The 21318-nt window shown below is 38.0% G+C and overlaps 1 protein-coding gene across 1 annotated transcript; it reads left to right on the top strand.

Moving 5' to 3' along the window:
- Window positions 1-6483: 6483 nt before the first annotated feature.
- Window positions 6484-18864, top strand: LOC125228899 (retinal rod rhodopsin-sensitive cGMP 3',5'-cyclic phosphodiesterase subunit delta). The gene is made up of 6 exons (XM_048133603.1): window positions 6484-6660; window positions 8753-8784; window positions 11337-11488; window positions 16719-16855; window positions 18545-18693; window positions 18734-18864. The coding sequence occupies exons 1-5, from the start codon at window positions 6590-6592 to the stop codon at window positions 18624-18626; spliced, it is 474 nt and encodes a 157-aa protein (XP_047989560.1). The 5' UTR covers window positions 6484-6589; the 3' UTR covers window positions 18627-18693; window positions 18734-18864.
- The last annotated feature ends 2454 nt before the right edge of the window (window positions 18865-21318 follow it).

Below are 21318 nucleotides of genomic sequence, written 5' to 3'. Positions count from 1 at the left end.
CACCTCAATAGGTTCAGACAGCTCCTCCCCTACTCTGATTCTCATTTTTCTAGCACTTAGAAAGTTTTGGATCCAGTTTAGTAGACGTCCACGAATCCCATAATGCTCTAGCTTACTAATAAGCCTCTTAATAGGTACCCGGTCGAAGGCCTTTTCATAGTCTAAGTAAACCACATCCGTTGGAAGGTGTTCATTCCAGTTTTCCGTCCAGTAATCAAGGCAAGTCAAAAGATTAGTAACCGTTGACCGTTTGGGAATAAAACCATGTTGTTCTTGAATTATGATTTGCTCTTCAGATAAAAATTGTCTAATATGTTTAGCAATAATCTTCTCCATTGCCTTACATGCAATACTTGTTAAACTTATTGGTCTGTAATTGGCTGCAGTGAGTTTGTCGCCTTTTTTATATATGGGGGTAACGGTGGCTTCCTTCCAATCAGTAGGTAATGTGCCCGTCATAAAGGACAATGACATTACATATGACAGCTGATCTCTTAGCGCGCGACTACACTTCTTCAAGAATATTGCCGGTATGCCGTCTGGACCCATAGCGGTTTCATCTTTAAAGGTGTTTATTGTTTTCTCCACCACTTGAGGAGTGAATTCGATCTCTTCTAAAGATCTCAGCACTTTTGAAGTACTGACTGCCGGTATTGGTACGGCATCTGGTTCCATAACAAAGGATTTTTTAAATTGGTTAGCAAAAATGTTTGCTATTTGTTTACTATCATTCACGATCACGTTTGTGGTCTCGTCGCGCAATGACGGAGGGACTGAAACCTTTGATGTCAGGCTTTGTCTTATATAGCTGTAAAAGCGTTTTGGGCTGCTTAACACAATAGTCCTTTCAAATTCGACCCTTGCTTTTCTCACCTTGTCAATAATTTGATTATTAAGTTTTCTGTAAATCCTGTAATTGTCTTCTGATTTATCAAGTTGGTATAATTTCCATTTCATCACTTTCTGGTTAGTTAATTTTAAAATATCCGGCCCAATCCATGGTTTGTTAATATTAGATTTACACTCTCGTTTTGGCGGTACTACCTCCGTTATAATATCAATCATTCTGTTTTTAAGTTGTGCCCAGGCAGATTGACAATCAGTTAAATCCTGGATATTAAAATTTGATTCTGTTATTAACGAATTTATCCTATCAAAGTCTGCTCTGAAAAAGTCTTTGCGTTGTTGTTTTAGTGCCGTGCTCTGTGTGTGGTTGATCTGAAACTGTAATGTGGTTAGCAAAACCATATGATCACTCTTACCGATTGGCGGATGGTGAACTATGTTGTTGCAGAGTCCTTCTTCATTGCAAAGAATTAAATCCAAAAGAGACTCTTCATTATTTCTTTTCCGTGTCGATTCTGTCACAAGCTGTTGAAGATTAGTATCGATTAGGATTTCTACAAACTGTTCATGTAAAACATTGTAACCATCAAATTTCTCTAAAGGCCAAGTAATGTCAGGCAAATTAAAGTCTCCAACTATGAGGAGTGCTCCTTTACAAGTTGTCGAAGCTTTTTTAATTGTCTCGAATAAAGTTCTGTCACTTTCCTCAAATGTGTAGTGCGTAGGGCGGTAAACACCTGCAAGTAAAAGACTGAAACTGCCGTACGAAACATTTATCCAGAGCGCTTCAACATTCCTTTGATTGTTGTATTCCGGGTGCAAAACTGAAAGGATCGGGATATCATTATGTTTATCTGCTACGTATATCACAACTCCTCCCCACCCTCTGCCAGTACTCCTGTCATATCTAAATAAGTTATATCCTTTTATGTTTATTAGACTGTTATCGATTGACGGTTTCAAATGTGTTTCCGTAATAATAATAAAAACAGGTTGCAGTTTGTCTATTTCCAATAAGAATAAGTCTCGTTTAGCCATTATGGATGCCAGGTTCGTGTAGAAAAGAGGTAACTGTGTAAAACCATTGCTTAGTTTTTTCCCACCTGGTTACTTTGATGGGCCTTAACAATGGTAGGCTTGCCATTCAAATATTTAATAATAATGTCGGACTCACCTGCCTCAATCCTGCTTTCAAGCTCAGTGCGAAGTTTCTTAAGGTACTCACGTTGATAAGGGGTTAAATCGTTCTTCACTGAAATACTCTTATTTCGAAGGTTGTTTCTGTTCTTAAGAACCTTAACCGCCACGGCCCTATTCGCGAAAATCACCTTGAGTGGGCGTGGCCTGTCGCTCGGCTGAGGTTTACCTAGCCTGACGGTAGCCAGCGGCTCGGCTGTTTCGGTTAATTCCGACAAAATATCTTGCACAAGCCCATGGTCATGCCTTTTGCGCGCTTCAATGGAAACGTCTCCAGCCGACGACACCTCCGGGACGCCAAACATGATGACGTTAGCACTACGCCTATTGCGGTCCTCCAACTCACTAATAATGTTTTCCAAGCCAAACTGTTGACCTTGGTTCTTTTTCAGGGCCTCAATTTCTTGTTTCAGCTCATCTACTTGCTTCCGTAGAGCTGGTAGCTGCCGTATTCCAAGGACACAGTCGGGGCATAAATATTTCAATGTCGGCGATTGAAGGGCGATTACTCTCAATTCCGTCACAAGCAATCCACTACACTTAACACATATCAACCTATCGCATCCACCACATACTATTTTTGGGTTTTGACTGTCCGGTTTAGGCAATTGATTTGAACACTTCATGCAAGACGCCATTTTTAGTAACTTATTTCGAGGTTATAGATGATTTAGTTTTCTTGATCAAATAAGTCCACAGAAACACAATATCTACTTCAGATAACACTCCTACGTTAAATTTGATGCCCAATTTAACGAAAATCACACTTTTTGAGTCAAACTAATTTCCGATTATTATATCACTTTCAAACACTAGGCAACGAAAAACACAAGTGCAGTCAAAAGTGAGGGTAGACGAAAAAAAAAACCTCTGAAAAATATATTTAAAAAAATGTCTGGGATGGCTGTCAGAGGCGTATTTCAAGGATTTGGCGTTGGCATCCTGAGCCAGTCAGGATTATCGCCCCGTTAAGTGACGATAAAGTATGAAATTTAAGAAAAAACGCTGCTTCGCTACCCTAAAAAGAGCCTGCCGACTTTAATACGCCCCTGTATAAAATGAATAAAACAAAAGCAAAATATACCATCACTTTTCTTTTACATGAAGTAATTTTTCAACTACTTTACAGCACTTCTCAGATGAACTAATTTTGAGGCGTTTGCAGAAAATTCCTATGATTTACTGTGCCTGACGTTCATATTTGGCACTGCCTCCTAATTAAGAGTTTTGTTATAAGCCAGTATTTGTTGCTTCAATCTTCGTGTTTCTTGCATGTTTACCAGGGAAAGTTAATATTTACTGAAAAAAGCCTTGAAAACCTTTGCCCAACATTATCTTCATACAGGAGATGGATAAATATGCCGATTCTTCGTTACCTGTTAAAATTACCCATAATCGTCATCTGAAATAAAGAGATTATCGATAAGTTGGTCACACTCTATTGGTATTTTAGGTTATTTGTTTGTTTACGAAAAAACTTATTTACAGAATGTTTTCGCTTAAATCGTAGACTGTACATGATAAGCACTGCTTTAAATTGATTAAATGAGTAATTGTTAGCAACTCGAAACGAAAATATAATAAAATACTAGTTACCGACCTGCATATATCCAGTGCAAAGCTAGGCAAAAACAAGCCACAAGTTGATATTTCCAAATATCTAACACCACAAATTTCACACTTTCTTATTGGTTTGCCCGAAATTTCAATAATAACTTTAGTTATTTTATTATTTACTTAACTTACAAAATTCAAACAAGTTACGACAGATTTGACGTTGACGACTTGACGTTTTGAAAAAAAAAACACGTAGGTCAGGCCATAGACTAAGGAAATATGAAACTCTATTATCTATGTATTTTTGCTAACAAAATATAATGGACTTTAGTACTATTAATAATAATAATAGTTTATTGCTTCCACATTGGTTTTTTTACAGATGTTCTTAATTCTAAGATTGGATCACAATATGGCACCCTGTAAGGGTATTGCAAACTAACACAAACTATCTAATACTAACACAAGTGTCACAAAACATAAATTAGGTATAACTGTATTCTTACATAAATTGTTTTAGTTATGGCAGATATCTATTACTTTCAAAATATTCTTGTAAAGAATAAAAACAATTACTTATTAAATAGTTTTTCAGTAAGCTTATGAATTTATCATATTTTTGCTCTCTAGCTATTTGATTTGGCAGACTATTGAAAATTCGTATTGACATGCTATAGGGGCTCTTATTACTTATCTGTAGGTTACTGGCAGGAAGGGATATTTTATTTTGATGTCTTAAATTGAAAGTACAAGTGTGACGATCTTTTGCTTTGAAATACAGGTCAGGATGTTTTTGTACAAATTTACATGCTTCTAATATATAAAGGGATGGTAGAGTTAAAATATTAAATTTTTTAAAGTAAGGTCGGCAACTGTCTTGGTTTTTTATGTTACTTAATATTCGAATACATCTTTTTTGCAATATGAATAATTCTGTACTATTCACACTATTACCCCACATATTTATTCCGTATTGGAGCCATGCCTGGGTAAATGCATGATAAGCACTAAGAGCCGTTTTGAGATCTGTTGTTTTTTTTATATTTTTAAGGGCATACGCAAAGCGTGAAATTTTTAAACTTATTTTATCTACATGCATTTTCCAATTTATGTTTTCATCAATGACTATGCCGAGGAGATAGATGTCATTTTGATTTGATAGCATTTTGTTTGTGTCGTAATGTTGGCAATCATCGCTTGATGATATTATCATACTATGGAGTGACGACGGGCTGGTTATCACAACAGAATATATAATAGTACAAGTACAGAAGGCCCACTGCTTTGATGTTCACGAAATGCCGCATTTTTAAATGCCTACAAAATTCTAACAAAGAAACGAGCCGCACGTGCGCAGCGTCGGACGATAGGGTTGCCTATGGATTAAAACGCATTAATTCTCAGATAAATAGTTATACCATTTATTCAATTCTTGTGTACATTCTAGGTATATATACAGTATTTATATATTTTTGTTACAGCCTTCAGCATCACAAGCCTTATTGAACTTTTCCGTGGGACTTAATCAATAAGATCAGTGTAAGATTGTCCTATTTTATTCATGATGTCTATTTAACTAAGCATTATTAGCCAGTCCACACGTGGACATCGCATATGAACCTTGAAAAAAAACTCGCTACGTAATGTAACAATAGAAAGTGCGAACGTGCGTTCCGTGAGAACGCGCGCCACCCCTGATTAGGCCGCGAACTCGCGGCCGCCAGCATGTACTTGTAGCGCGGCGATAGAATCGCGGAGTGAGCCGCCCCTGTTATCACGTTAAACTACCGTCCGTAAACCGACTTTACAGACAACCAATTTTTTTTTGTTGGTAGGTAATAGGGAAATCTTAACCCAGCGTAATATAACCAAAACAAAGGTTGCGAAAGAAGTACATTAGAGAGATGTCCTAGAAGACGTGGGCTAACCATCGTGTTATTTATATAAATCACCATCCTCGTTGCGTTATCCCGGCATCCACCACCACTCACAGGAGCCTGAGCCTGAAGTCCGCTTTGGAAATGTCGTGTTATTTATATAGCCTGCCAAAAAAGAACAGAAATCAAAAAGTGGCAACATCATCGTGTAGTAATAATTATATAAAATTTTAAATAACACTGTTTCCTATTTTTTCATGTTTTTATAACATATGATAAAGGCAGGTGCCATAGTTTCTTCCATAGTACCGGTTACAAGTCTACCAGCAAATTCAAAACTGCGCTTAGGGATTTTTGCTAAATAAGTGCTTCTACTCAGTGGAAGAATTTTGCCAACCTACTAGTAATTAATTAGAACCCATTTTATGTAACTAAGTAAGACTTTTGACATGTCAGAATATTTTATTATCATTTATTTATTATTGTTTTAAAAAATAACTTTGACATCCAAATGCTATTATTGTTTTAAAAATACTTGTTACGTTTTGAATAGGTTTTTTTTATATATTTTTTTTATAGAGTCGTTTGTTATTGAAACTGTTTTTTTAGTTTGGTAAAATATGTTTGTGTTATTTGTTTCAATTATTGCTAATTAGTATGTTTTATTTATATGTATATAAGTGTAATTTCAAATGCGATTTATATTGCTTGTGAATTAAATAAATGAAATAAAATGAGCAACTCAACCTAATAGCTCGGTTTCTTTTTTACCTTTTCCTTTCAATAGTTCTACACTGTACCTATTTGTGTTACATTAGTTAATGTATTCTTTTAATATTCTGAGAAAACTACAAAACATACTCTTACAGATGTAAACAATGATAAGTATCAATAACTAGATGTCGCATTTGTAGCAACGTCAGTTAAACTTTTGTGTGAGAATTCTTTCACTATCCTTTACTAATCTGTGGTCATCGTCAATCTGTCATTGCTGTCAAAAGTGTCACAAATGTTGTGAAATATAAACTTATACAATTATTCCACAATTACAAGAAATCGATAGATATTTTAAGTTTATTAAGTCACAAACAGGTGTATTTTAGATTGTAAAGATGACGGAGGTTTTGCCAGCAGAGGAGGCGCGACAGGACCGAGTGGAAACCATAATGAAAGGGTTTCAAGTGTATCCTTTTGTGTCAATGTGGTATTAATACTATATTCATGTGATTTTACTAATAAACACTAATTTAGGATAAGTTTAATTTCAATTTAATGTAACCTGCGGGGCGAGTTATGTTACCTGAATGGTTACTCTTTTTCTTTGATTAAAAATGTGAAAATTAAACTTTGGTGTTCATATGACATTTTTCTGATAGACATGAATATGTATAAATGACACGTTTTACTTTTGTTATCGAATACATTTTAAGGCTATTAAATGTATTGTAATAAGTATATTATTCTCATCAGAATCAATCATTCATATTACCTTTGAGATTCTTTATATCTAAGTAACAATACAATAAGTGTAACTCAACAGCTGTGTACAACGAATTTTCGGTAAATGAAGTACTATAATGACACTGAATATTGGCATAGTGCAAAAATAATAGGTTTGCTTAATTTCAAACTTGGGTGAATCCATTCTGCTTTAAGGTTGAATACATAAAAAATATAATATTGATCTGAAAGATAATCAACCTTATAGCAGAATGGATTTACCCAAGTTTGAAGTTAAATGACACAAGTAGGAATCAAATCTATAAGCCTGCAAATCAAATAATAATTGTTTTATTAATATTTATATGAAAATGAAATAAAAAAAATCAAATATTTATTTTTCAAGTAGGCATATTACAATTTACAATGTGCATATGAACGTCAAATAAAGCTTTGCCGGCTCTAACCCTACACCTCAGCCTCGAGAAGATTTCAGTCCCCCCTCAGTTGGGAGGGGGGTATCCACTATGGGACCGGCAAGAAACTCGGCGGGCAACTTCTTTTCAAAACATTACATCTTATAATTAACATGCATTAAATAACAAGATACAATTTAACATGCAAAAGCATGCATAAAACACTATAATTATTTTACCTAAAGTTGTACACAGCAAGGAGTTTATTATTTCTATGGGAGTGTGTTAATATGGGTTGCCTCATTTCTGTATCGCCTCTGGCATGTTTGCTGATGCAGGAATAGATGGTTTCCATGCCATCATGCAGAAGAGGTCTGCGTTAGGGATGTTACGAATATTTGCATTCGCATTCGCATATGCGAAAGATTCGCATTCTTTTAAACATTTGCATTGACATTCGCATTCGCTTCAAACGATGCGAATGTTTTGCGAATGCGAATGTGTGCAAGTCGCAGCTTGTTCCTCGCCCGCGCCGGCCGCTCCAATTGCTACTTGTCGACTGTAGCAATTGGAGAGTTTGAGTCGACACTCGCGCATGCGCAGATAGGTCAAATTCGTACGGCGTGAAGTTCGTACTCGGCATTTTGACCAATAGTAAGCATTTATAATTTTTTACCTAGTGGGTTGTTGGTGATTGCTTGGTTTTTATTTTGGTTTTTTATGAAATTCAGCGATATTCGCATTCGCATTCGCACATTCGCATTCTGAATATTCGCATTCGCATTCGCGAATGTGACACATGCGACATTCGTGACTTCCCTAGTCTGCGTCAACCTTGAGCAGGATACGGGGCAGCCCCAATAGAATCCTGAGCATTGTTTCGGAATAGTGGGACGGGCCCCTGATGAGTCACTCGATTCGTCTCCATGCCCCAGTTCCTTATGTGGCGGGCCATAGGCTATTTTGGTCTGCAATTAATGATTTTTATTTTATTTATATGGAATATATCAGCAGTTCTCGAAAAGTTTGTACAAAAATTAAGGGAAAAGTTAAATTTGTTTTTATTAATTCCTATTTTGTTACCAAGATTTTGTTGATGAATTGAGATTTTATTAAGTTTTATTTCGTCATTAAGGTTCTCTAGTATCTATATTTTCTTAATTATAACAATTATCCTGTATATATCTTACGAAAGTCGAATTATATTACTAAATGTTGGTAACAAAATAGGATCAATTAAAATTTGATGACGTGGCATTGTACAAAGTTGACGGGAATTGCTGATATACTGTAATATGCAGTGTTCACTAAACTATATACATGTTTTTACATCATTTGTAGAAAGAAGTCACTGGGGTCTGACCCTTTCCATTAAATCACCTTATACTTATATAATTTCTTTAACAAGTTCTATAACAGTAATTGGATGAATCTTCGAGATGCAGATTCAGGTATGTCTATTGATAGTTTGTTTATTTTCATTGTCTAGATTATACTCTATCTACCCAGAATGCTGTAAGAAGATTTATTCCATTCCGTTACATTCTGTGTTTCCACATGAGTACAATTTTATTCAGGTCTCTTTAAAGCAAGAGTAAATAGTGTCTCATAGGTAAGTGTGCTCCACCGTAGACCACATCATCACTTACTGGTGTGATCATGGTCAAACATCTACCTATTCAAAGTAAAAAAAAATATTTTCAGTTGTTAATAGTTCTGTATGTTGATGTGTAAAAGTGCCCTTGTAGCCTATTTGCTGAATAAATGATTTGTATTTAACTAATTAAAAATTAAAATTGCATTTTACATTCAATCATTTATTCATGGTAAACGACATACAAGAGTATAAAAATTACGTGGAATAAAAAAAATGAAGCAATCAAATTAAAACAGTTTACTACAAAATTGTCCAAGAGTAAATGCTGATACTGCTGCGGATCTTCCATTTATGTGACATTTCATTTGCTTGGCAAGTTTTTGTGTGGGCAGCTACAGGTTAAAAATAACCCTTTATTAGATTAACCTTTAGTAGTTCCACTGGATACTAAATTATTACTAAGCCTTTAACCTCAAGGTTGTGTAAACATCAAGTTCTTTATTTAACTTTTTGACTATAGAGACGTAACTAAAACTAAGATTACTAAATGTGTCGCTTAACTTCAACCTTGGGTAAATCCATCATTAAAGTACATAGTGCTGATTTATACGCGTTCTAACCTGCGTTTTAGTTACACCGCCGACAGTTGTAGTTACATGAAAATCATGAAATTCAGCCCACTACCACAGATTATTAATAAGTTACTAACGTAAGAGATCCTTCACTTGCCCGCAAAACGACAAATACCCACACGCTTTATTTAACTATTTAATACTAATAAGTTAGTTAATTTACTACCTAAAACTCAGAAGAATAGTAGGTACGTGCCACGCGACTACACGGCGCCGGCCCCTCGGCCACTTGTTCATTCGAATGAACGGGTAGCGTGTAGGTATTTAACGCGCGAGCGACTGACGTAGGCCTGCCACCACTTAAAATCGCAATGTAACTAAAATTGTATACGAGTTCGCATGTCGCCAGTCAGCCTTTACGATTGAGTTCTAGCACCATGTAAATTTATCTTAACGATATTATTTAAAAAAAACGCTAACAATAGTTATTTGTTTTACAAGGGGGCAAAGTAGTTGTTTAACCGCACGTGCCAATATTGATATCCGAGGAAGCGAAAGATTCCAATATTGAACCGCGAGCGTAGCGAGTGGTTCAAAAAGTGTAATCTTGAGCGTTGCGAGGGTATCAAGGCACGAAGGTTAAACAAACTTTGCCACCGAGTGAGATGAAATGAAATGAAATATTTTATTTGTCAAAAAAATGTAACAAAATTTTTCACCACACCAACACGAACAAAATACTGACTATAAAACATCAAAATAAATGAAATCCATCAATTTATTCAATATTTATGATTCAAAATCATCATTTATAGGTAAAATCAGGCAGCCAGATTAAGACATCGAGTTAAAATTTGTATGAAATTACTTTGCCCCCTTGTGGATAAAATGCAATTTTGCTATCTGTTTTCGAATAGAAAAGAAAGCCTTTACCCAGTTGGTGTGGTGAAATAGTACATTACATCAGAGGCCGGGAAAATGAGGATTCCCGGCCAAGTGGGTATATACGGCCGAGCGAGCGTGCGAGCGAGGCCGGATAGGGATACGAGGCCGGGAATCCGTTTTCACGCCGAGGCATGTATAGTGCTTTTCTCAAACATAAAATGAAATAAAAAAAAAAATGCTCTAAAGGACAATATTTTATAAAAAAAAGTTACTTTGCAGGCCTAGGCCTAAAAAATAATATGAAATCCCTTTACAGTCCTCTCGAGTTGTTGCGCCCAAAAAGCGATACTTCCCAGCCCATTTTAAGGAACGTAAAGACAATATTTCATTGCATGTTTGAGAAAAATAAATTTTTGGGTAGATACATCTGTTGGTTAACCAACCAAATACAAAAGTAAGCGAATTTGTCCCGAGGCGTTTTTAACCTCGTTATTTGGTCGTCTAATCTTTTCATTTACCCTCAACTGATGTAAGGAGCCTTTTGAGGGTAGTTTTTGTTTACATTTGTTTAACCTCTAAATATACAAGCAAAATTGCCAATCAAATTTTAATCAATGAGGAGGCACACTCCAAGATTGTGACAGATGGCGAATTTCATACGTGAGAGCGAGAAGAAGATATATTTTTCTCTCTCTCACATATGAATGACAGTGACATGCCTGGACACTTGCACAGGCGCCGCCTGGCGGGATAAAATGTCAGTGTACCTCCTCATTGCGTTATAAATGGTCTCTGTTTGAAAATCGAACGAAACAATACAAAAGCAACTATATTCTATTTCACTGGGACTCAAATTTCATTAGGGATTTTGTATAAGTACTAGGACATTGAACCTTAAGAGGATAAATACCTAAAGATACACACTAATAGCTGTATTTACAATTTCCAGGTAAAATAATGTGGCAGTACAATGAAGACATGTCCAACCCGAATGTCGAGCACGAGGCCAGGGTGCCCAAGCGCATCTTGAAGTGCAGGGTGGTGTCTCGAGAGATGAACTTCAGTTCTGTCGAGGCTTTGGAGAGGTTCCGGTTGGAACAGGTTTGTTAGAAGTATATTGAAATGAAGAAGTTGTAATTTTAGTTTAGTTTTATATCGGGTTAAGTTAATACCTCTGCCACACACTCGACAAGCGGCGTGGGAAGTAGGTAGAGGCATAGTGTGGCCGCGCTACGCGTAGTATGCCGCTCGTCATGCCCACCGCTCCCTATTTTGTCGTTTTTTTGATCGTAAACTAGAACGTTCCTTTGCTAATCCGCGAATTGATAACGTGCAAGTCAATCAGTGTTAACCTATTGTACTTACTTGCGTATTTTTACATGCAATTAATTTTCCCACCCTCCCACCGCAAAAATAAAAATAAATACGCAAATAAATACAACAACCCACCACCAAAAATACAAAACTCGACACGTGTTTCGCCTCTCTACGAGGCATCCTCAGGAGCTGATGTTGACGGTCCGAAGTTCCGCAACTGACTGATCGTCTCCAGAATGGTCGGCCATATTTATACTTTGTCCACCCCCCCTACCAAGCAAGTTAGATGGAGAAATTCGTAATAACGGCGATGACGCAACATTCAACTGCTCATTAAGGATCAACCCCTATTGTTGTACCTAATTATTTCCAACTGTTCCAAAACCCCTAAACGCAGCCCTTTCTCACATACATGTAATACATCAAAAGAATGATTATCTGATACAGTATGGCCACTCTCTATCAAATGCTTTGCAAAATTGGATCTTTCTGGATGGTTGTGCCTGTACGACGCCATATGCTCCTTGTACCTGGTAGTGAAATTTCGGCCCGTTTGGCCCACGTACACTTTGTTACAATCATCACAGGTCAACTTATAAACCCCAGATTGTTTCCCTTTCTCGATCCTGTCTTTTCCGTTGCAAAGCTTGGAGTGCAAAGTATTATTTGCCCTAAAGGCCACTGGAATGTCGTTTGACTTCAAAACCTTATAAATGGCCTCCGACACTTTGCCAACATAGGTAATGCTCGCTTGACACCTCTTAACCGGTTCAGAAGAACGTGCCGCATACAACATATTGTTAACCATAACCATTCGCTTCTTTCTGATGATGCCATCAATGATTGACTTATCATAGCCGTTCGAAACTGCCAAGTGGTAAATATTGTTCAATTCGGCTCGATAGTGTTCCTCAGAAAGAGGCACAGACAACATCCTATGCACATAACAGTGAAAAGCGGCTAACTTATGCTGCCAAGGGTGTGTAGAAGAAGCTGGTATAACCGTGTCAGTATGTGTAGGCTTGCGGTAAATTTGGAATTGATGGCTATTATTTACTCTAGTAATGGTCAAATCTAGAAAATTCAGTGACTTGTCTTGCTCTAGTTCCTTCTTAAACTTGATCTTTGGATGTTTACTATTAAGCCCAGTAACAAATGAATCCAGCAGGTCCATACTCCCCGTCCAACAAATAATCAAATCATCTACGTATCTGAAGTAATACAATATATTATCATTCCCTGCAATGTGCTGGTTCTCAAAGTGGTCCATAAAGACATCCGCCATTAAAGGACTTAGCGGAGAACCCATGGCCAAACCATCACTTTGCAAATAATACTGTCCCCCAAATCTAAAATAATTATGTTTCATACAAAGAGCAGTTAGATCTATCAACTCATCTACCTCCCCTGGATGTAAACGTTGCTTTTCAAAAAGGTCCCTAAGAATATCCAAAGTCTCCCCATACGGCACATTCGTAAACAAACTATCTACATCCAACGAAAGCAAGACAGCATTATCCGGAACAATAATATCTTTGATCTTTTCTATTAACTGCAAACTATTCTTCAAACAAAACTTCGGCCGGAACTGGGACTTTTCTCTAATAATGTGATTCAACCTCTTAGCTAGATTATAAGTTGGCGCACCCAAATATGAGACCACTGGACGAACTGGAATGTTATCCTTATGAATCTTAGGCAGCCCATAAAGAATAGGAGCTCGTGGATTCATTGGCACAACCATGCTCTTCTGATGTTCAGTTTCAAAAACAAACATAGAGTTCTTAATTGCATGTCTCAGATCTTTCTGGAATCCTGGAGTTGGGTCTCTCTGCAAGCTTGAAAAGTCTTCACCTTGAATCAGATCCAGAACTTTCTGATTATAACTTCCTTTCTCCAGAATAACAATGCAATTGCCTTTGTCCGCTTTCGAAACTACCAAATCATTTTCTCGCACTTTCTGTTGAATAGTTCTCAAGGCCAAACCATCAGAACAAACTCCACCACCCTGTGCCGGAACAGTACTTTTAATAACATTAGCTGCCATGGTTTTGGTATCTAAATCACCACGGCCACGCACTATCGCTACCTCTGAATCCACAGCCAAATTCTCTAACGTCCCCTGAGTAATTTTTGGTTGGAAATTATATTTCAACCCTTTTTCTAAGAGCCCTATTTCATTTTCCGAAAACTCCACATTAGTTAAATTTTTCACACGAGGATGGAAGTTATGGTGAGGCGTTGGTTCCGTTTCCCTCCTCCTCAAAACCGAACTAGAACTCGACTCCGTTAACCTACGCAATTTGTTTAGCTGAGTAGTATACATCTCATGTGCAAGTTCAGAAGCAAAGCATCTCGCCTTTTGGTCTAGGATATCAAACTCGAGATTATGCAACTTAAATGAGAGTTCAGAATACAACACTTTAAGATGCAATTTCAAATTATCTCTAACCGAAAACCAATGGCGAGATTCTTCGTTCAACCAAATTCTCTGAGCCCTACTAACAGCCAACTTAGCAGCCCTTGAATTACTACTACAGCGCAAATGGATGTAATTAGGCACAACGTTCAAACGCTTGCACTGTTGATTAAACCACACATTCTGGACAGCGGCACGATGTTGTTTGGTTAGTTTGACATAAAGTCGTGCCTGTTCGGCCACGCTAGCCGTTTTCAAATAATCGATGGAATCAGGCGTTACTTTGCGGAAATCCATGTTAATCGTAAACTAGAACGTTCCTTTGCTAATCCGCGAATTGAACTAGAACTCGACTCCGTTAACCTACGCAATTTGTTTAGCTGAGTAGTATACATCTCATGTGCAAGTTCAGAAGCAAAGCATCTCGCCTTTTGGTCTAGGATATCAAACTCGAGATTATGCAACTTAAATGAGAGTTCAGAATACAACACTTTAAGATGCAATTTCAAATTATCTCTAACCGAAAACCAATGGCGAGATTCTTCGTTCAACCAAATTCTCTGAGCCCTACTAACAGCCAACTTAGCAGCCCTTGAATTACTACTACAGCGCAAATGGATGTAATTAGGCACAACGTTCAAACGCTTGCACTGTTGTTGTTGGTTCGTTTTTTTGGCGCGAGTAGGGCAGTGTGTGGCCGGGGAAGGCAACATCGCGGCAGCGCGAGGAGCAGCACGAGGAGCATAGTGTGGCAGAGGTATAAGAAACACCAAAGGCGTGTATACAAAAAAAGGAAAAAAAAAATTGCGTGGTTCTTGTAGGCTTTACGTGAAAGACCCTGCTGATTCAGTGTTTCAAAACTTTTCAAAATGCAATAATTGGCATAAAGGACGCCTAAGCGATTGTGACTCGAATTTGTTAATGACTTGAAGTTTTAAGTGTTGCTTTCACGTTTTCTAAGGATTTAAAGATTTTTATTGAACATAATAACATACATTTAGTAAAAAAATTGTTCGTAATCGCATTAGTATAAACTGTGTCGCAGGATATAGCGAAGGTCTACAGCTCACATCAGAACGACTGGTTAAGAGCAGTGCCGGTTAATATCCTGTCAGAAGCTAACCAACTAACTAACCCATATGGCTTTGCATTCTGCAATACGGAACTTGACTGTTCTTAAAATAAAATATTTTATACCATGCACGAAATAAATAATTATATGAAAAACATGGACAGAAGTTTTTTTTAAATCCAATTTCTATTTACTAAGTCAGGTAGAAATCTATAAAGTAACTGAATTGACCGTAACGTCACTCAATTTGATTTCATATTAGTTCCATATTTGCAAGTCGTTCAAATTCGTTTTGACAGTTTTTAAAATCCTGCGCAGCTTCCTGCCAATCATCAACTTGTAGGTAGCTGACGCAGATCCGCTGTCACACTGTCTCCCCAGCGGTATCTGGGCCAACCCGCCGGGCGGCCACCAGTTGATGGTCTTCCCAGATACGCCCTCTTGGCAGCCCGATCCGTGCCCATTCTTAGTAGGTGGCCGAATGAACAAAACTAATATTTTTACAATGTTTCCTTTATTGGACAAATTGACCGGGATATAGACCGTGATTACCTTTTTAGGTTTCCGTAGTCAACTAGGAACCTTTATAGTTTCGCCATGTCTGTCTGTCCGTCCGTCCGTCCGTCCGTCCGCGGATAATCTCAGTAACCGTTAGCACTAGAAAGCTTAAATTTGGTACCAATATGTATATCAATCACGCCAACAAAGTGCAAAAATAAAAAATGGAAAAAAATGTTTTATTAGGGTACCCCCCCCCTCCCCCTACATGTAAAGTGGGGGCTGATTTTTTTTTTCATTCCAACCCCAACGTGTGATATGTTGTTGGATAGGTATTAAAAAATGAAGAAGGGTTTACTAAGATCGTTTTTTGATAATATTAATATTTTCGGAAATAATCGCTCCTAAAGGAAAAAAAAGTGCGTCCCCCCCTCTAACTTTTGAACCATATGTTTAAAAAATATGACAAAAATCACAAAAGTAGAACTTTATAAATACTTTCTAGGAAAATTGTTTTGAACTTGATAGGTTCAGTAGTTTTTGAGAAAAATACGGAAAACTACGGAACCCTACACTGAGCGTGGCCCGACACGCTCTTGGCCGGTTTTTTTGATTTTGGTCGAGCTCCCGATATTTCGATGCAGTTGCATGCATCATGATCACGGAAAACCTTCCTTTATCTTATACCTTTAAACGAGCAACTGCTCTAACGATTTCGCTGAAATTTGTTATGTGGGGATTTTACGGGGATGAAAAATCGATCTACCTTAGCCTTAGATCCCGGAAAACGCGAATTTTCGAGTTTTCATGCGTTTTTATTTCGCGTTAATAAACGCAAAATATGGTCGTTAATTTTGCCGACCGCGCATGGACTGGGCGTAGCTTAGTTGTAAGAGGTCGGTCTAATGTTCGCAAGCACATCGCAGGTTTCGAATCCCGGCCAGAAATAAAGTTTTTTTTTGTATTTATAAGAGTTTTTTTAAATCTAAAGACGTGAATTAATTTTTATTTGTGTATATTTCCAGAAAGTGCTGTTCAAAGGGCGGTGCTTGGAGGAGTGGTTCTTCGAGTTCGGCTACGTGATCCCCAACTCCACCAACACGTGGCAGTCCGTCATAGAGTCCGCGCCAGAGTCGCAGATGATGCCCGCCAATGTGCTCAAGTACGTTTACATACATACATACATACAAACACGCCTGTGTCCCATAAAGGCACACTTCGGACAATGGCGATCAAATGTATGAAAGAGGCGCGCTCCTATCCTACGCACATAGTCTAAGCTTGTGTAGATGTTCACTGTTCACCTACACGCACGTACATTTACATTAACGTACTGGTAGAAATCTTATTTCTGCCCCTACCGGTTTTAGACCTTACATTGGCGCCCAACGTGGGGCCCGAACCCACTACCCTGAGATTAGGAGTCTCAGTACACGTTCGCGTACCATGCTTGTATGAGTGAGATATGACAGGTCGACTGGTCGCGTTGCTGACAAGCGGTAACTGTGAGGTAATCGAGAGCGGGCTGTCGGCACTTTCAGCGGAAAGCAGGGTTTCCATACTGTACGATACTACTCTTTATTGTACTGTGATAAAGGGGTAGGTAGAGTGCTTTTCAAAGGGCGGTGCTTGGAGGAGTGGTTCTTCGAATTCGGCTACGTGATCCCCAACTCCACCAACACGTGGCAGTCCGTCATAGAGTCCGCGCCAGAGTCGCAGATGATGCCCGCTAATGTGCTCAAGTATGTTTACATACATACATACATACAAACACAGGAGGATACAGGCTCCCATAAAGGCACACTTCGGACAATGGTGTTCAAATGTATGAAAGAGGCGCGCTCCTATCCTACGCACATAGTCTAAGCTCGTGTAGGTGTTCACCTACACGCACGTACATTTACATTAACGTACATACGTACAACCACGCCTGTTTCCCATCAAGGGGTAGGCAGAGCACATGAAACTGCTAAAATTACAGTGCCACTCTTGGTAAATAAGGGGTTGAAAAAAAAAAAGAAACTGGCATTGCAGTGACAGGTTGCCAGCCTCTCGCCTACGCCACAATTTACCCCATATCCCACAGTCGCCTTCTACAACACCCACGGGAAGAAAGGGGTTGGTGAAATTCTTAACCCGTCACCATACGGGCGACGACATTAACGTACTGGTAGAAATCTTATTTCTGCCCCTACCGGTTTTAGACCTTACATTGGCGCCCAACGTGGGGCCCGAACCCACTACCCTCAGATTAAGTCTCAATACACGTTCGCGTACCATGCTTGTATGAGTGAGATATGACAGGTCGACTGGTCGCGTTTCTGACAAGCGGTAACTGTGAGGTAACCGAGAGCGGGCTGGCGGCACTTTCAGCGGAAAGCAGGGAGTTTCCATACTGTACGATACTACTCTTTATTATACTGTGATAAAGGGGTAGGTAGAGTGCTTTTCAAAGGGCGATGCCTGGAGGAGTGGTTCTTCGAGTTCGGCTACGTGATGCCCAACTCCACCAACACGTGGCAGTCCGTCATAGAGTCCGCGCCAGAGTCGCAGATGATGCCCGCTAATGTGCTCAAGTATGTTTACATACATACATACATACATAAAAAAATACAAAGATATAGAACATCAAAGTTCCGGAGTGGGGGCTTGTGTCACTTCTAAGTAAAAATTGTACCTAGGCGTGACCTCACGCGAAACTTCAACGCACTGTACCGTCGTCATTTTTCGTTTACGAGAAAAAAGATAAAATACGTGTCTAAAATTCTTTGATAATGTAACTGACGGACTAATTCGTTTTTTAGTCGTCTCGCCTATTACGTAGTTTAATTCGGTTTTATCTCTTTTTCAGTGGTAACGTAGTAATCGAAACGAAATTCTTCGACGGGGACCTTCTGCTCACCACGTCACGGGTCCGCCTGTTTTACGTTTAGGTGCATTTACTTTAATACATATGTGCATTTATTTATTATTTGTTAATAAAATATATTTTGTATTAATTTTTTTTTTATGGGATAGGAGGCAAACGAGCCGTATTAATAGCCGTTTGGTCTGTAAAAACATAGATTAAATATAAGATCGTACCATCCCATACATTAATATGCGACCGCCTAAGAACGCGCATACACTACACCACACATAGATGGCGCCACAAAAAAATGCCTTGTTGCCACCGATTATTTGTAGATTGGCGTCAACTTGTCACTTTCGAACCATAAATCTATGTTAAAAGTGACACTTAACGCCATCTACAAGTATAATCGAAAGCTACAAGACATTTTTTGTGGCGCCATCTATGTGTGGTGTAGTGTATGCGCGTTCTTAGGCGGTCGCATTTTAATGTATGGGATGGTGTGATCTTCTTATTTTTAATCTATGGTAAAAACTACTTATATTCCGATTTTTTAAAGATTAGAGTAAGAACGGTCGATTTTACCTAAGTTATATAGTTAATGTAAATAAGATGACTTGGAAATAAGTGGTTCGTGTTATCAGTTACTAAAAAGAGTCAAGTGTGTTAGCTTTTAAATTGTTTTCCTAAAACTCGCACGAAGACAATCGCACGACTTACCTAATCCTAAAAAAACAGAGTATAGTTGGATTGTAGTCTATAAAAATACTTCCATGTCTAAAAAAAATATGAGAATTATGTGAGTGTGTTTAGTAAAACGTCCCACTTTGTCGGTTACAATTAAGGCGAGATTTACTTGTATATGAATAAACCGAGAAAGCGGCTTTATAGCAATCGACAAAGTGGGACGTTTTCCCGTGCACACTCACATATCAAGGATGATACGAGTATATAAAATATTCACTATCTTTATCCTACGCATTGTAACTCCGTTTTTTAGCGCCATCTATTAATTACTATCATAGCTACACTGCAAAATAATAATATAAAGTATTGAAGTGATGTCATGATATTAAAATAAAGAAATATGTCATTTGTTCGCAACTATGGGAACAAATCAAATTATTTTTATTAACAAATATTTTGATTTGTTTTTTTAAGTATTCACACTACTATATTTAAATTAAAAATCTAAATAAGATGTCACCACCAGACACCACCAGTGGCGAAGTCCGGATTCGAACCGGCGTCTTTAGCAATCCGGGCTAACGCCATGAACCCCTAGGCCACTCCGTCACAGCCTCCGCCACTGGTGGTGTCAGTAATTTTTTCTTTAATATATGACATCTTATTTATTTCGATGTCATTTTGTTCTTTAAAAAAATATGAGTATTGCCACTTGCTGTGAGGCAGCGCCATCTAGTCTATTTTTGGTGCATTTTTGTATTAGATGGTCAGTCCCGGTATATATGTATTGTCATTGGAATTTGGAATACACTAAATTACATCTCTTATTTGCGTAGAGCGTAGGCAAGATGCTAATTGTTAACGCTTTCGCTAACGATTGACATCTTGCCTACGCAACCTGGTGTTAAAAATTAAAGTGCACATCAATTTAATGTCAAACAGCAAAATGTTATTTATTTAGATTACCATCACACATAAATTGTTATGATAAGTAGTTTCAAGTCCATATTTTAATGATTAGTTATGTAAGTATTATAATGTATGTCACTTAGTAGTTAAGGTCGTGGCGCACTTTAGTATTAAGTAGGTATTTAAAAGTATCGAATGTTGTTCAATATTGTGCATTTAAAATAACCGTTTTGTCAGTAAATGTATGTCTCTAAGGACAATTTGGCCATTGACTAATAATAGACAGCTGATCCTTGAACTGAGCATAATTCACATATTATTTTCGCAATCGCCATCTAGCGGCAAGTAGCGGAACTATTAGTACTGTTACTTGATAATAGATGTCGCGGAAAGAAAAGTCTAATGCTCAACGTTTTTCAGCTAATATTACAACAGAATTAATCGGAACTCTATTTTCAAATACTGATTCTAATAATACTTGTAAATTATTAATTAAGACACTAGTCTCTTAGGATATTCAAGACATCTATTGACAGGTAACACCACTAATAATTCCGCTACTTACCGCTAGATGTCGCTGTAGACAACTGCATTTTTATAATCATACCTTCGAACGAGCTTTTCTTGTATGTTTATATATTTCGGGATCTCGGAGATGGCTCTAACAATTTGTCTCAGATTTGCTGTATGTTATTTTGCATTTTTTAACTTTTTACTATTCCGAGCAAAACTCGGTCTTCCTGGTTTTAATTAAATAATACCTAAACACACATTAGGGTCCCCCCACATCTAGCGTCTCGCGAGCGTCGCGTCGGGCCAACTGTATGGAAAAAGACGTTGCGTCGACGCGACGTCGACGCGGCGTCAGACTTTGCCCATACAGTTGGCCCGACGCGACGCTCGCGAGACGCTAGATGTGGGGGGACCCTTAGTGCACGAGTGTAACCGTGAGATATGTTATAAACATTGGTGTATCTGCTTTAAATCAAAGTATAAAATATTGTGAGATTATGCACTATACAAATACATTACTACCGATGTGTTTCAGAAGTGATAAAACAATAAATGAATTTCCTGAAAATGTTTTACCTCCTTTACCTCCACTTAACCTCTTTACCTTTACGCCGTTTTCACATTATCCGATCCGATATCGGATGTCGGAAGGATTTCCATAGAAA

This window comes from Leguminivora glycinivorella, chromosome 8 (assembly GCF_023078275.1).
Source record: "Leguminivora glycinivorella isolate SPB_JAAS2020 chromosome 8, LegGlyc_1.1, whole genome shotgun sequence".
Taxonomy (NCBI): Eukaryota; Metazoa; Arthropoda; class Insecta; order Lepidoptera; family Tortricidae; genus Leguminivora; species Leguminivora glycinivorella.
This window is presented reverse-complemented; position numbering and strand designations above follow the sequence as displayed.